The 18,158-nt window shown below is 35.9% G+C and overlaps 1 protein-coding gene across 1 annotated transcript in view; it reads left to right on the top strand.

Moving 5' to 3' along the window:
- The window catches only part of Nxph2 (neurexophilin 2), a 110,158-nt gene extending 94,910 nt beyond the window's left edge, over positions 1–15,248 (top strand). Inside the window, exon 2 of the mRNA XM_028868662.2 lies at positions 12,674–15,248. Coding sequence (XP_028724495.1) covers positions 12,674–13,408 — 735 coding nt within the window. The 3' untranslated portion in view covers positions 13,409–15,248. The remainder of the gene's footprint in view (positions 1–12,673) is intronic.
- The last annotated feature ends 2,910 nt before the right edge of the window (positions 15,249–18,158 follow it).

The raw sequence follows: 18,158 nt of genomic DNA, 5'->3' as shown, positions 1-18,158 counted from the left end.
CTGTTTCTGAACCTGGGAAAATATATTACAAACTCTTCCTAGCTCTTTGGCTGTGTGAAGGGGAAAGACGAACCCTGATAAGGTCATTTCTTCTAGAACTGCAGTGGAAAGACACACTGAGCTTCAGGCCATGTATATGGTAGTGTGAAACGTCACAATATTAGCTTCTCACAAGAAAATTTAACTATCTATAATGTTATCATATTCTCATTAGTAACTAGAAGCCAATCAAGACAGAATTTCTATTTAGTGGCAGAGGAATATAAAATACACAAACAGATTTGTTTGTCTAGTCACTACTTCATTCACTTTCAGCTATCAACTGGAACATCTTGACTTTCTTTATCTGAATAAAAATTGATATTAATTGTACATCTCTGCTCAGTCCTTTCTACCTTACTGCCCCTGTTCCTTTGGTTGGGATGGCTGTTTCTTTCAATGTTCTGTCCCCAGTCTTGTAAAAGCTACACTTGTAAGGCCTACAGTGGTCATCTCCTCAGCACTGAATTGCAACTGAGGAGTTCAGCATAGCACCCTTTCATGCTTGTGAAAGGTCAGAAAATCAATGTAGCTTTTCCTAGAACCCAAGTACTGTTGGTCCTTTTCAGTGTTAAACTTCCAGGGCCAAGAGTACAATTACAGGTACCTGGAATAATATATATGGAAAGTATGTTGAATATGGTTACAAAGTAACAGGTGCTTATATGAAACTTATATGAAGGGGATTTGAGTTTTCCTCATGCCTCTGAACTGCACCCTCCACCTACTTAGCCAGAGTACCTACAGATAGATTTGTCTCATCAGAATTCACTGTCCATTGCATAAGCCCCTTCATTTCTTTAAAGAGCTATGATTTTTTGAGTTGTTACCTTTTTTTCTGCTAAGCAAAAGGCACAAAGGGAGAACAAGTTTTGTAGAAGGTGTTAGAACAGTGACATGATTTCCTGTTTCTGTCCTGTTCTTCTGTGCTTTGATCTTATCATCTGACCGAGCTCATTTCTGTCAGGCTCCTCTATTCATTCTTGACTCAGCATAATTATCTTGATGTGTATATTCAGCTACAAATGTTTATGTCAACATATTCCTTCTTACAATATACAGGCTCTATCATCCAGTGACTTAAAAGCTAGCATGGGAGTGCTGTAAGCATTCTTGGTGATCTCAGGGATGAACAAAAGTAAATGAAGCAATGAACTTAATTCTGTCAAAACAATATGTTTGGGGTTATTTGTAAATTTTTCTAGACTTCTTATTTTATTAAACAGAACATGTTAACAGCTAATGTTTTCCTGTTAAGTCAGAAAATGCATGTTTGAATCATTGGGTTTAAAGGCTCTAATGGTTTGTTTTAGAGATCCAAGCTTTATGATAATTCTAAATGAAAACATTTTTCTTAAGGATTTTCTCTACTTAAACAGGATATCAACATTAACAGCAGTTAAGTAATTTTGTTAGCACAGACTCTTTAATTAAACAAATGAAAGTAGTACTAATGTTCAAGTTCTTCCTGCAAGCTCATCAGTTCAGCCTAACCATAAAAAAAAGCAGACGCACCAAGTTGGGGAGAATTCTAAAAATTATCTCTCCAATATTCCTAAAAATAATCAACAATGGCAAGCCACAAAAATCTGAGCAACTGTCCTATGTGAGACAACATGGATAGAAATTCACAATGACAGAGTGAGATCCTGGAATACACAGTGAATGGTAAAAGAAATATAAGGAAAATCTAGGCCTGAAAATGAAGTGTATCACTGCTTAGGAAAAGTGCATTTTATTGTTAGAAGTTAACAATGGAGGGCATTGAGCAGAGCACATTGAAACGCATCATATTGTTCAATTTTTGAGTTAACTAAAATTATTTGAAAATAAAATGCTTATTAAATTATATAGCAGATAGAGTTGAAATTTTTTAAAGAATGTTTCAGAGAAATATGCCTTTTGGTTAATAAATGATTTCTATAATTTGTGACAGTTCTCACATCTGCTGCTATAAAATTCATTGCAGTTTTCCTGCCCATAAGAAAAATGCATTTAATTATCAGTGAAATTCAACTTCAGCTTGTTAAGATGAATGACTTGAGCCTGTCAGCTACCCTTTCCAACACCATGACAAAAGGAACTGAAATGAAATGGTCTTATTACTCTACCTGCTTCTCTCCAACTGCTTCAATTAATTGATGACAGTTTGAGCTCTTATTAATCTTCTTTGGATTCCTCTGTAAGAAGCAGAGAAGGATAATATGATATCATTGTATCTAACTAATGTGTGTGATTACTGAAATTGATTCATCCAACAAAACATAAATTATTTAAGCTTTGGTGAATGTGTTGAAAACACAGACTTTTAAAACAGATAAAGATCAACACTTGTTCTTTCTTCCCCTTTATAAAACTCCACTTGGTGCTTACAGGGAAGTGTTTTTGCATTATTGTCCTAAGATGATAGAACAAAAACCAGGGATGATACTGATACTGGCATGAGAGCCCCAGGAAGTACAGAAGTAAGTAAAGGGACACAGCCACATGTTGCAGCTAGCAAATAACAACTTTACTTTGATAGGAAATTTTGCCAAGTTAAGAAAAACCTACTGTCTTCTTCTAGAATATTTTATCACAGATACTGTTCAGTACTGAAGGTTCCTACTCTGATGCAAGTCTTCTTGCAGAACTCATTGGACTAGAATCAAAGAGGAGAAGCTATGAAGCCAATTGTTCTTCAAGTTCTAATTGTGTCATGATTTTTTTTTCATTTGATGGTGGATGAATGCTTATAATACTGACAGTGTAAAATTTAATATGAAGCTCCACAGCTTCAATTCAAGACAGCTATTTTAATTGTACAGAAGTTCATTGAGCTGTATAGACCGTAAGGGCAGTTAATTTTGGTGTGTGATGTTTTAGTTTATATGAACATTTTCATACTGAATTTTATAAAAACGATTTTTAAAATCCATAAACACATTTTGTCAGTGAAGAGAGTTTATCAGCATTTCTGATCTAGGTGTGAATTCACTGCTAGTGAGACTATGTATGAGGAAATGATTGATCTCTTTGGTTGAGAAGGCAGATTTCTACTGAGTTGTTAATTTATCATATGGCACAGAACACAGTCTTCAATTACTCATTAGTCAGTTCTTTGGAGGCTTATGAATTTGTATAATTCTTTAGAAACAGTGTTCAGAAGGAGTCATGAGGTTCTGCATTTGGATGTGGAAGAAACATTGGTTATTGAAGGGCCTTGTGCTATGAATTAGTCTCTAATCATTCTTTTCTTTGTCCTAAAAAACACTTTAGATATAAATGAGAAAATTTGGGGTTCAGGTCATAGACTTATGGAAGGAGAAATAATATCCATAATCACTAAATGGTTTCTTTTCCTACCATATCATGTTGCTTCTCTATGGACAAGGCTATGTGTGTACAACAAGGGCAGAGTTGTAGCTTGTTTATCTAGTCTGTCTCCACTCGTAAGGTCTTCTGAGAGTAAGCATGAACTTTAGAGGCTTAGATCATGCAACCATCTAACAGATCTGCTATAATCCCCTATAAAAATGTTCTTTCTCAGTGATGACACCACCACATAGTGATGACTTAGAATAAAAGGAAGATGCACAAGTTATACCAGAGGAGGAGGAAGTCTGGAATGGAATGCAGTTTCATCAGCATTTAAGATGATGAGAAATGTATTTCTATTTTTAATTACACTAGAAAATCATTACTGAACTCCTTATTGAGATTTGTACTTAGCTCCAGAAATCAGCATGGTGCAGACTGCTCAACTGAATTGCACAGTTTTTGTCAACTTGGCTAATGATATTGCCAGAGCAAATTAGAGATGGTCATCTGTGGAAATAGATAAACAGTTGATAGACAAGTAGATATTTTATACACAAATGGTACAGGTATATATAAAATAAATACTTCCTATATAAGAAATGTCTAGTCAGGATTTTCAATACGGGGAGGGAATGTTATAGTTTGTACTATAGGCTAAATATTATTTTATGTAAATCAACCATAAAATCAAGGGCCCTTTTAGTATGTTTTGTAAGAAGACTTTGTTAGAATGATTATTTTAGGAATAGAATTGTGTTTTAATCTCATATGGAAAATCTTTTCTGAAGAGTTAAAGAACCTTTATATAAAATCTCATCTAATTTATTTCTTTGATAGACTTAAATTTGTTTTTGTTCCCTAAGTTGTATTTCTTAAGGGAGTCATATATGTTTGGATGAATTTCTGTTACATCTTTATAAATTTCTTTTGGAAAATATATCTTACCAAAAATCAGTGAATGGCCATTTGCTTTTATTAGTGAGTATGATGGTTTGAATAGGAATGGCCCCCATATATTTCAATACTTGGTCACTAGGGAGTGCCACCACTAGGAGGTGTTTCTTTGTTGGCATTGGTGTTGCCTTGTTGGAGGAAGTGTGTGACCAGGGGTTTCAGAATTCCAAGCCAAGCCCAGTGCCCCTCTCTCTTTCTTTCTCTCCCTACTTCCTGTCAATCCAGATGTGGAATTCTAGGCTCCTTCTCCAGTACCATTTCTGCCTGTACGCTGTCATGCTTCTTGTCACAACAATAATGGACTAACTTCTGAATTGTAAACCAGTTGCAATTAAACATTTTCCTTTATAAGAGTTGTCATGGTCATGGTGTCTCTTCACAGCAACTGAACGTTAAGACAGTGAGTAACCTCAGAACCATCACATCAGCAGTCCCAGCAGTAAGGAATAGTCTCATAAGGTGCTAGGGTCTATGACATGTTCTAAAATTCATTACAATTAGATAAGATTGGAAAACACTTTCCACTGAATTGGGGTCAATATTTATAGGTTTTCAAAAAGCAAAACCAGAACTGACAGGGAGGTTGAACAATGCACCGATTCAACAGACACATTCTAAACAGGAAAAGTTCAGGAGAACCTGCAACATGCAATAAACACTTAAGGGGAAAAAAGACAAACAACTTCTGGTAGCAGAGACTGTTGTTCCCATACTTGTGGCCGATAGTACTTTTGAATAAAATGTATCTTAGTTCTGTTAATAAAGTATAAGTTGGCAGAAGGTTATAAAAATTTAGGGTCTGGTGAGATTGGTCAGTGGGTAAAGATGCTTGCCACAAAACCTGATTTAATCCTTGAATTCAGTCCCCTAATAACTACATGGTAGAAAGAAAGAACCAACTCCTGCAAGTTGCCTGCTGACCTCCAAATACACACACACACACACACACACACACACACACACACGCACGCACACACGCACGCACACACACACACACACACTAAATGAATAAATAAATAAATGAAATGAAATAGTTTAATATGGTGGATATTTAATATAGTTTAAATGAAATTTTCCAATTGGACTGACAGCTATCCCCCCAAGAGGTGAAGCCATCTAACAAAAACCTCTACATCAGAAATGAGAAACCCTCTTCTGAAGTATTAGTCAAGATTGTTGAAAAATTTTCCAAAATATTACAGGCTATTGCTAGAGCCCTTGGCTGCTCCTCCAAAGATAGAAGGTAAGCCCCTAGGCTGAAAACACAGTGCACTTCAGACAGAGGAGGTCCCAAATGTCCCTGAGCTGGAACTAACGCAAATGCCTCCTCCCTCTAGCTCTTTTGGTACCAGAAGGTGCCATGCAAACTTCCAAAAGAAAGAGGCAACCAACAATCTTACCCAGCTTTGATGCCCATGGAATATAACAAAAACCAGCATAGCACGATAACCCTCAGGCTGCAGTAGTGACACACAGATCTTGGCAGTAACCAACAGCTTTCTAATTGGCCACAAGACCCACTCAACAAGACAAAATCATGCCTGGTCTGGAAATGTACCAACTACTCAGGGCTAGTGAAGTCATGAATCTTGAAGGATAATGTATAACCACCACATTAGCAAAACAGCATAATCCCTACCTGTATTCTAAATATGTGTTCTTACACCCACAAATAAGTGTAGTCCTCGCCCCTTATCTTTTTGCAAAAGAAGGAGACCACTACAGAAAACCATGACCAATCAAAGTACAGAAGTGTGGAGTCCAGGCCCAATGGATACCTCTGAAAAACAACTCCTACATCAAAGGCTCAGTAATAGCTGTGGGGTAGAAATAATGGAAAAGCCAGTGGATCAGCAAGTTTGCTATGATATTGTGTATCCTAGTAATGTCAGAGTTGATACCCATAAAATCTCATCAACATGACTGCCTAAACTGAGTTGGACATGACCTGAACAAGGACAACAATAGTAGACATAGTAAAGTGGGTGGAGAAAAGCCCAGAAGGCCTCATTCCCACTCAAGGAACTACGAGAAAGTAAGAAATGATGGAAGTGAAAGAAATAGTCCTCCCCAGTTGGTATTAGTTATCCAGACCCATACCATATGGTCAGCCCAGAAAACATACAAGTGAGTAACACTATACATACTGAGAAGGTTCAATTTATGGATTTATGGTTGTGTATCTGTGTGTACTCATGTGTTTGTGTGTATACATGTAACAACAATTAATGAAAAAAATGGGTCATGAACTTGAGAGCAAGGAGGGGTATATGCGATGGTTTGGAGGTAAGAAAGGGGAGGGAGAAATGTTACAATTATATTACAATCTCAAAAGTAAAAGAAAAAATGAAATAATAAAACCTTTTAAAATTTTATTTTATTTATATTCATGTATATGTGTGTGAATATGCATGTGTGTGCAGGTGGACAGAAGAGGGCATTAGAGTCCCTGGAGCTGCAGTTCATGACATCTATGAGACACATTACATAGGTTCTGGCAGCTGAGTTTAGGTCCTCTGCAATAGCAGCAAGTGCTTTTAACCACTGGGCTATCTCTTTATCCCTATTATTTTAAAAAATAAGAACATAAATACCAAAGGCGTCTTAAAAGAGGAATCTGAAGGAATATGTCCTCTGGAAGAGAGGAAGGCAAACAGGTGTGAGAAAAGAAGTTTTGAAGTTGTACCAAGTCAAGTCTATTCAGTAAGCAAAGGAGCAGTTCATGTACAGGAGATTTTCAGCAAACAGCAGGTGTTTCTGACTTATTTCCTTAACAAGGCAAATCTCACAAAGTAAATACACAGGTAAAAACAGACAACAACATTCCCAATTATTCAGGAGAGAAAGTGGGTGTCTTTAATCTACTTGTGTGATCTTGGTCTCACTGGGGGTCAAGATGTGTCATTTGACACAGATTTTTCAGTTCTCCAGCACTGGAGCTGGAAAACTAAACTCCATGGCTATTACCATTGATTTGTGTACAATATAGCCAAGAGTTCAAAATTAGAAAGCTATAGTTACAGTATCAGATATAGTTTGATCCCCAAATCCTAAATCTTTCCCTTGGGAATATGTCATCTGTAATACCTCAGGGATAGAAGTAGTGAAACCAGATAGGGTGGCATATGCCTGTAGTTATAACACTTGAAAGGACAGAGAGAGGCAGGAGCCTCATGAATCTGAGGCCAACTTGGATAAAGCTGTAAAAAATCCTATAGCAAAATAAATCAGAACCAAGACCTAAAGAAATAGTTCAGTAGTTCAGTGCTAAAGCACTTGCTCACCATGTGCAAAAATGTAGTCCTGGCAGTCCTAACAAGGCATGCTAAGCCACCTATCCTGAACACACCAACTAAAGAGACAAATATTAGTGGGAAAAAAACAAAACAGAAAAAACAACATATATTCAATGTGGTCACACTGGTAAGAAGAAAAAAAATCAACAAATCTACAGCTCCTTCCAAGTCTCTTTGGGATACCGTGACAGTACAGTTTAAGTTTAAATAAAAAGCAAGAAAGGTATACACTGTAGCTTGAAGTTTTCCTGTGTGCTGCCAGGTCAGCAGCCACTCAGACCCAAATAAACACACAGAGGCTTATATTAATTACAAACTGTAGGGCCATTGCATCAGGCTTATTACTGACTAGTTCTTACACTTAAATTAACCCATGATTCTTATCTATGTTTAGCCATGTAGCTTGGTACCCTTTCTCAGTTCTGCCTTGTCATCTTGCTTCCTCTGTGTCTAGCCAGTGACCCCTGACTCAGCCTTCCTCTTCCCAGAATTCTCCTTGTCTGCTTATCCTGCCTATACTTCCTGCCTGGCTACTGGCCAATCAGAGCAACACACATTCACAGCATATAGAATGATATTCCATAGCACCTCCCCTTTTCTGTCTAATAAAACAGGAAGATTTCAACTTTAACATATTATAGTTACAATAGCTAGTCTATTTGTATTTGGCAAATTCAAAGAAAATATTCTATTTATCCTATATTTATGAGTCTAAGGTTTCATATCTAACTTATCTTTTCTCATAACCAAGAGAAATTATAACTATCTAGTCTTCAACTACATCAAAGACCCCAGAAGGATATAATAATATGTAAGTAAACAGGAAATATATTGTAAGCAACTTCCAAAATTCTGGAAACAACAGAGAGAATTGTCTGCCTGGAAAGTCATCCAAAGTTCCTCTGTAACGTTGGGGAATCCATCTTCAGCCCATAGGACTAGTCTCTCAGTCACTTTTCTCTGTGTCCTGTAAAATGTCTGTCAGTCTCCTCTGTGAAGCAGGAAACTGAAGAACCATTTTGCCTTGTTTTGGCAAATTTAGTGGTCACCTTCTTATGAGTCCTGCATGTCCAGTTTATATAACATTTTATCAGAAGTCCAGGCAAGAACAGTTTCTTGCCCAAATGGCTGTCTAGCCAAGTAGAACTTAAACTCCGTAGGGAGTATCTTCAACATCCATCTTCCTCTTTGAAGTAAATCGCTGCTGCCAGGAGCAGACATGTCTCATTGTCCAAGTTTTTAAAACATTTTAAATGCCATATTCTATAGGTCTTTGAAGTGTTTGAAGATTACCTACCGAATTGAAATATATCTATGTATACCTAAAAAACTTAACATGACTATAAGTTTGATTAACATGGATGACTAATTATTAATCTGTATTTTTAATCATATATTATAATTTTAAGTGAGTTGAACAAACATAATACCTTAAACAAGAGAAATGTACATAAAATATAATAAAATTAACTTTAAATTTGTATCAATAAAGTAAAATCATAGCAATGTAAACATTTTAAACAAGTTTTTACTCTTTACCCTATCATATCTATATCCTGTATATCTATATCATATCCCCCCTTTTCTTTTAGAAAGAGATTGACTATGACCAATAGCAATTTGTAACCAACAACCTAAATAAAGACAAACATCCATAATCCATTTTTTTGGGGGGGAATGTGGGTGAAATTCTCTAGGCTACTTCCTGCTGATAGGGGTGATGGTAGTTTTAAGGAGATCCTGAGAAAGTTTGAAATAATGTTCAAGTCCTGGGAAAACCGGCTATAATCTTTATTGATAGGTACCATCTGTTAAAGTTCAGGATCAAATCTGATCCATCTTAATCTGGAACAAATCCATAGCCTATTGCTTCCTATGGAAACAAAAGCAGTCTCTCTTCCAAAGCAACATATCCTTAGACATAAATTTTGAAATTGAGATACCTTTAAAATATATATTGATTTAACTCAACAGTTTTTACAATCAAATGTCTCTCTGGAGTTAAAAATCCCAAAGACAATATAATCCAGACTCTGTGTGTGATTTTCATCTTTACCGTGGCTTATTTTTTATATTACTTTTACTTTCTCTTTAAAGACTTTATTTTTTAAAACTCTCTATTTTTTTATATAACTGTCTATATTCCTTTTCTTCTATCTTCCAAGCCTATGTATATTTTTATATACATTGTAAACCAGTTAGAGATGTATTCCATCTGAATCTGTTTTATTGTGAATCTATTGCTTTAAACTGCAGTGGCAAGTACTGGAGTGGCAGCTTTGGCTGCTGGCTCCACCCACCTCAGCTTTCCAACATGGAAGAACTACATTTACCGCCAGCTCTGGGGGAACCATGCTTATTGCTGACTCTGTGAAGCAGTGGGTCTATGCTTCCATCCAGCAGCATGTGGCCCAAAAATCTTTTCTTTCTTTCCTTTATTTTATTTGTTGTATGTACTAGCAAAAGCTATATCCACCACACACCACGCTGAGTGGCTTGCAGATGCCACTGTGTACTGTTGCTGGAGGGCTTCTCTCCAGGTTCCCCAAGCCCCGCAGTCCCACAATCCACTTATAAAATAATCACTCAGACGCTTATATCACTTATAAACTGTATGGCCGTGGCAGGCTTCTTGCTAACTGCTCTTTTATCTTAAATTAACCCATTTCTATAAATCTATACCTTGCCACGTGGCTGGTGGCTTACCAGAGTCTCTACATGCTGCTTGTCCTGGCGGTGGCTGCAGTCTCTCTCCCAGCCTTCCGCTTCCCAGAATTCTCCTCTCTCCTTGTCCCACCTACCTCCTGCCTGGTCATTGGCCATCAGTGTTTTATTTACATAGAGTGATATCCACAGCAGTGTACAGTGGCAAGAATCTGCCATGCTGCACTCAAGCCCATATGCTGTGAATCTGCCATACTGTAGCTCAAGTCCGCATGCCATGGCATCTCTATATCTTGACCTGCATGAGAGATGAAGTAGAAAGCTGTTTTTGGCTCTGTTATTATGTGTTTTAGAAGCCCTTTTTAAAACCTTTTAGGTCTCATGGAAATTTGAGAGCCTCACATTGGTACACCAAACTTTGGATGACTGTTCAGGCAGACAGCTGTCTCTGTCAGTCTAGATTTTGGAAGTTGCTTACAATGCTCTTCCTGTTTACTTAGGTAATATTGTATCCTTCTGAGGTCACTGATATAACTGAAGATTAGATAGTTATGATTTTCCCTGGTTATGATAAGAGATAAGTTAGATATGAAACCTTGGACTCACAAATAAAAAATAAATAAAATATTTTCTTTGAATTTGTCAAATATAAGTGAATTGGATATTGTAATTGTGATTCTTTCTTGATAACTGCTCTATTATATATAATTTTACTATGTTAAAGTTAAAAGCTTCATTTTGAAAAAAGAAAAGGGGAAGTGCTGTGGATGTCTTTCTGTATGCTGTGAATATGTGTTGCTCTGATTGGTTGATAAATAAAATGTCTTTTCTCTTCCTTACATGAGATTCCTAGGGAAATTCCAATTCATCTGGGATTTTTTAAAAAAACAGTTTCTTAGTCAAATGGAGTGGCACAAGTATCTTCCTTTGGAATAATTTCACCCCTGCCATGTTGGGTCTAGAAGTGAACAACTCAGTGTATGTATGTGTAAACACCTAAAATGTGGAATGGATGAGTTCTCACAAAAGCAAGAATGTGTGTTATATCAAATCATCTTTAATATAACCATAGTAGTTTTAGTGACAAGTAAAAATTTTGAAGAAAAAAAAAAAAGGATGAAACTCCACTGTTTTTGAGTCTTTGGATCCATACCTCACAGTGATTCTGGGACTATGTAGGTAGACATGTCTAACTAGGTTCTGATAGAACTTAAACTTCCAAAGTTTTGTGACCAATGAGAAACATCACATTCTCAGACTGGGTTGTGTGATATTTTTAGTCTGTGCTGTATCTATTATCTTCTGAAATTTTATTGAAAATAATCTGAAATGAATTTTGCCAAGTGCTTTGGAAGTTTGAATGGGTTGGAGAAGCAGTGCATGATTCCAGCCTCACTTTGCTCCTCCTCTTCATCATGCTGACAGTTTTCTCTGGAATCATTACAATAGTGGTTTTGTACCATGAAGATAAGAGGCTATCTATATTTCCACCAGGAACTCTGTTTCTCATACTCTGTAACTCAGTCATAAATATTCATTCCAAGTAATAGTTTCATATATGTCGTAATCTTGCCCTTCATAACCCACATTGATAACTAAAGGAATTGGGAAAGTCATGAGGACTTCTACTCCTAAAACAATAAAAAGAACAATAAAATATAGATAAAGTTGCTGTCTCAGTGGCTATGGTTTGAACTAAAATACTTTGGAACTTTCAAAACAGATATATAGGTCTTCCTTAGTAATTCTGTCATTGGAGTGTGGTTTTATTATAATAAATATATCAAGCTATAGAGAATCTTAATCAATGTATACCTTTTCACATTATTTTCTCTTAATGTAAGGCAACTAAATATATAATTATGTTTTCCATCTAAAATTGCCTCAGAAAATGAAATATCAATCATTATTTTTGTTACAGATTTTTAGATGGAATTTTAATGAAACCTATGAAATTATATGTATTAAGTCTTTGAATAAAGTAATGCCATAACCTTTCCAAATATATTTAAAAGATTTATTAATATTTTATACTTAATTGGCTTTGTAACTCCTTGGTAGAATTTTTTGGTATTTATATATTCATCTATCTAAAAGAACAAATATTCACAAATTTAATGGTTTATCACATGAGGGCCAAAAATACTACTTGAGCCAATCTGCAAATTAAATGCTGAGGATGTAGAGAACCACAGCAACAACAAAGCTGTAATATTTCGTTTTAACCTCACCATTTCAGCATTTGTTCTCACCATTTTACACTGCTTGAATTAAATGCTCTTGTCATTATTCTGTTGAACATATCTGTGTGTAAATGGATCATTGGAATCTAAATTATCTCATTTCTCTTTGCCTTATCAACCTATGCTTATTTTCAAAACCTGTCCCAAAGTATATTTTTCTTTCTTTTTTTCTCACAGCTCTTTTGTGACAGTGAAGAAGTGATACACACCACAGAGGGTGTAGACTGGGAAGACAGAGATGTTCCAGGAGCATTGGTTGGAAATGTGGTACACTCACGGATTACCAGTCCTCTGCGTCTATTTGTTAAACAGCCTCCAGGTCCAAAGCCTGCATATTCAGACAGCATGGAAAATTTTTGGGATTGGCTGGCTAACATCACGGAGATTCAGGAGCCACTAGCAAGAACTAAAAGACGGCCAATAGTGAAAACAGGAAAATTTAAGAAAATGTTTGGGTGGGGTGACTTCCATTCTAACATTAAAACTGTCAAACTTAACCTGCTCATCACAGGAAAAATTGTTGACCATGGAAATGGAACGTTCAGTGTTTATTTCCGACACAATTCAACAGGCCTGGGCAATGTTTCCGTGAGCTTGGTACCGCCCTCTAAAATAGTGGAATTTGAAGTATCCCCTCAGTCTACCTTGGAGACCAAGGAATCCAAATCTTTCAACTGCCGTATTGAGTATGAAAAAACAGATCGGGCAAAGAAGACCGCTCTGTGCAATTTCGACCCATCCAAGATCTGCTACCAGGAGCAGACTCAGAGCCATGTGTCTTGGTTATGTTCTAAACCGTTTAAGGTCATCTGCATTTACATTGCCTTTTACAGTGTTGATTATAAACTTGTGCAAAAGGTTTGTCCTGACTACAATTACCATAGTGAGACGCCATACTTATCTTCTGGATGAATCTTTCTCAGTAATAGAAATGAAATACTCATATCAATTTACTTAAAATGCCCAAGAAACAGGCCCAGCTCACCACGGCAAAAGATCTCTTTTATTTCAGGCAGTGGACTACAATTCCTTGTCCAGTTTCCAAATTAAATATAAATATATACACTCAAATGTGGAGTGCATTTGTTTTGGTGATAAGTACCTTTATCTAAAAAGTCAAGCTGATCATGATACCATCATTTTCATGGGAGTTGGTAACATTATGGAAATGTTGCTTCTCTGTAAGAAGCATCAGTAGTAGCTATGTGTGAAGGAAGGAACCAAATTATGCATGTGATAAGCATTGCTCTTCAAATGAGTCTGCCATTAAAATGTTTCCGATGGTTTCCTTAAAAAGAGTACGTTCAGTAAAGTAACTGAAAAGGTGCTATTTGAGAGATGGACTGTGTTTCTAGTGTTGAACCCTTTTTAAAACTACTGTCTCTTCATATTGGTGCCAGTTTTTATGGCTACAGCATCACGGGAGAACCAAACAGGTTACCATCTGAGCAGTTCTGAGTAGAATGTAGTTGAAGCACTTTATCTTCATGATTTTCATTTGAGTGGCATTGTAACAAACCATTCGGGTACTAGATAAGCAAATGTGGGTCTAAATCAGCTCAACAATAATGAAGATGAAGATGTTTTCAAACACTTCCGTGCTGGAAGATTATTTTTTAAAATTTTATTCACATTAAGGTTTAGGACTTCATTCCCTTCATTTGACAGTCCAATTTTATATACATTTATGGAACATTTCCAAAATTAAAAAGAAAGTATTTCTGGGCAGAAAATTCCAGTCATGGGCTCATTATTTGTAGCCCCTCAAATTAGAGTTGTGTGTGTGTGTGTGTGTGTGTGTGTGTGTGTGTGTGTGTGTGTGTGTGTGCGTGCGTTTAGGTAATCAGAATGAGAATAAGAATTCTGTGTGGAAACAATGAGTTACATTTGAGTATTTCTAAATGTTAAAAGCTGATGCCTACAATGCCCATGTCACCGAGCTTTCTTTGGAAATTACCTTACTCTCAGTATCCTCACCTTCTAGAAGAGTTGAGTAGCCATCTTTATGATGTAACATGACATTGTATGAGAGTAGGCAAAAGGAAGAAGGCTTCTGGGGCTTGAGATGTGTGGTTACTCTCCCTTCAGTAGATGTTAACTTCTTTCTCACTTCTCATTTGTACAATATCAATCAAGTAAAATACTCAAAGAGGACTCATGGAAGGTAAGTCCTAATCAACAAATATGCTCTTATGACACTGTTCAGAAAGCCAACAGCTCTGTTCTCCATTTCACATCTCTATTCTGTTCTTTTCCTGGTGATATCTGCAGTGTCTTATTTCGTCTTTTGTACAAGTTGTGCTAGGCTTAGTATGTGGTAGTCCATGCTTGAAGTTCCTCCTTTGAGTTCATTGGGTGCTTTTGTAATATTGTGGTTGGTGAATAATATTTTGAGGCATCTTTTTATGTTCATCTAGAAACATAAGTAAAATACTATTTATTGTAAAATATGTGGGTACATATATACTTAGGATTTTCTGTGTACAAATGAAGTATGTGTGCACTTTTATGTAAATAAAATAATTTGCTAGTTCTGCACATGACTCTAGGTGTTTGTTTTTTAAAGAGGTTTTTACTTGTTTTTTTCTCTAAATGTTTTATTTTTCCAGTGTGTATGTAATGCCAATTAAATATTAAGATTTTTCTTGTATACGTTTTAAATATGATAGGCTGGCTATGAAGATTATAGAATAAATAGTAACTCATATAAAGCAGATAGAACATAGTCTGACATCAAAAAATGCTGTAGGTGCAGCTGCTCTTCTCATTGTGTTATTAAAAAGTTAGATTTTAAGCTGCCTAATGTCCAAATGCTGAGAGGTATAAACATTTCCATGCAAAGAAATAAATTGAAAGTCAATTTATGCAAGTCTTTGATTCAAGCAGGATTTGTGATTTTTTTTTCAAGTTTCCCACAGGCATATTTTTAAAGTAGTGTAGAACATATGCCACATCTATTTCTAAGTCATAACTTCCCTTCAAACTACATAATCATCACTGATAGCACTTGGCATATTATAAGTCAGACCCTATTTAAACATGCACATGCACACATTCCTATAAAAACCATTGTTGCTTTTTAGTCCTGAGTTAAGGAAAAGAACATTAATATAGGCAAATTTCACATGCAATAATAAAATTCACAAATTAAGAAATGAATCCATTTAAAATGTAGTATTAAACTAGAGGCCAAGCTAATCATCAAATATGAAGTGCCTAGCTCAATATTAGCCTAAGATGAATACTTCAAAGAGGGCACTGTTTGCTGTCATCTGTCTGTTGAAAGACAGTTATATCACATCTCCAGGAGAGCAAATGAAGTGGACAGCTTGTGAAAATGCTTCATTCCGGATTCCTAATTAGACAGATAACTAATAATTACAACAAATTTATTGAAGCCGTAGCCCCAAACACTAAAATAAGCATAAGATGGCATGCAAAATACTTTCTCTAAAATCTTTAGAATTATCATTTCCTTACAAATTTAACACTTTTAAAAACTGAAAATATAAAAAAGTCAAAATGGAGCTATTTTATCCAATGATATGCCTGGCTAAGAATTAGTATCAGTAGTATCAGTAGAACATTTCATTAAAAAAAAAAAACATTTTAGATGCTTACAATATCTGAAACTGTACTTTGCAGGAATTGTTAAATTATGTGGAATAACTTCGTTGCCTAAAACTCTGGTTTTACCTCATTTAAAAAACAAATTGATCGTCTAACCTCTAAAGTAGAGGATAATATCATGCATTTATTGGCAGTAAAATGATAATTAACCCAAAATTGGTTAATCAAACCATCAATGAGTAAAATGACCAATTAGAAAATATAAATCACAGGAAAATTGTCTCTTACTATAGATTTTTTCTTCAAAATTTCGAGGAGGTATTCATAAATCGTTTCATATCCCTCCTCATCTTCTCCTCTGTGTTGAGGTCTGGAGCTCTGGGAACACATCCCATCCTGCTTCATTTCAATCTTTCCTTGCCTTCATTTAGTTCAGCTTCCCTTTAAAGCATATGTAATCTGCCATTTGAAAGAATGAGCTAAGTCTGAGTGTCTTCTACAACACCTGGCTGACTATCTGATCTGTAGTACTGTAGCAGTCAGGTTTCTCCAGAGAAACAAAGCCAATAAGATATGTATAGTATATGAGATTTATTATAGGAATTGGCTCACACTATTGTGGAAGCGAGGAAGTCCAAAAAGCTGGAGAATTAGAAGAGCAGGTGGTATAATTCAGCCCACAGCCACAGCCTACAGACAAAGGAACTAGATATTTTAATGGCCAAAGACATAAGAAGATGAATGTCCCAGCTAAAAGGAGAACCAGAAAGCAAGTTCCCTTCCTCTGTGGGTAGAATCTCATGCTCTGTCCAGAAACAAATGGATTGGATAGTGGCCGGAGTGTATGTATCTTTAGTCTACTCACTTTCACATTAATCTCTTCCTGAAAGAACCTTGCAGAAGTATCCATAAAAGTTTTACCAGCTATTCTAACACTCTGTCAAGATGAAGATAAAATTAAATATCACAAATAGATACTTGATCAGCATTTGCTGCTTTAATTTTCTTCAATTTCCAGTGCAGAGTAGTGATTGTTCGGGGCCCACTCTTCCCAAATAAGGCTACCCTATACCATTTCCTATGTGCACTCATTGCTCGAGCTGAGCCCAATGCTCAGTGAATATTAGCATGGGAAAACACTGAAATGAAAAAGCTAGATACTTAACAAACAAGTGCAGATTTTGGAATTAATCCATCCTGGATTTATGCCTTGAAACTGCCACTTAATAACAATGGGAACTTTAGCCAACTATTCAACTTGTCTCATCTTCAACACAGAGTTATAATTTCTGCTTCATAACATTAACAAATAAGCAAATAACATAGATTGTGAACAATAATAGATAACAATAATTTTAAAATATAATACTTCATTTACTTGCTGTCATTACTTATAGAAAATTTAGATATATAAAGGCTAGTATAAATAAACTTTATTGTTTTTATTCTGTCTCTTGCTTCAAAATTACTTAAACATCAATAGTGAAAATATCTTTATGGCTACATTTGAAACCGTGTATGTAAGGAGACAGCTGTGTTGATATCTTGGCTGTCGTTGGAATAATATCTACTTATGATATTTTCTTTCTTTTTATGTTAGAGAGAAATTGAAAACTTGGGTACAGCATTTTGCAAGAAGAAAGTCATGTTTTCAAAGGAGGAGCTAGAAGACTTTGTAGTATAAAGCCCAGTTTTCTTTTTGTAGGAAATGAAGATTATTATTGTAGTAATAATTTTACTTAGATGTTTAATAAAAGAGTGATCACTAAATGACAGTCTATGGCTAAATGAAATCTAGGTAGAGTGATGATCTTACCTTTTCTTGTTTAGTTTACTTCAACATAATCACCGTACCACATTGCTGAATCATAGGAGTTACCTTGCTCAGTGCACCCAACCCTGTTGGGTTCTGTCTACAGCTCTGCAAAGGAAAACCTCATCCATACTCAAGCAGTCTCAGTCTTATCTGATAGCATTGAATTAAGATTGACAGACAGTTCTTCTTGGATCCTGATACTTGGCATATGTCACCCTTGTTGCTTTCTCTCATGAAGGTAAGGGGGGAAATGAAGTTTTCCTGATAAAGGGGAAA

This window comes from Peromyscus leucopus, chromosome 4 (genome assembly GCF_004664715.2).
Source record: "Peromyscus leucopus breed LL Stock chromosome 4, UCI_PerLeu_2.1, whole genome shotgun sequence".
NCBI classification, from domain to species: domain Eukaryota; kingdom Metazoa; phylum Chordata; class Mammalia; order Rodentia; family Cricetidae; genus Peromyscus; species Peromyscus leucopus.
This window is presented reverse-complemented; position numbering and strand designations above follow the sequence as displayed.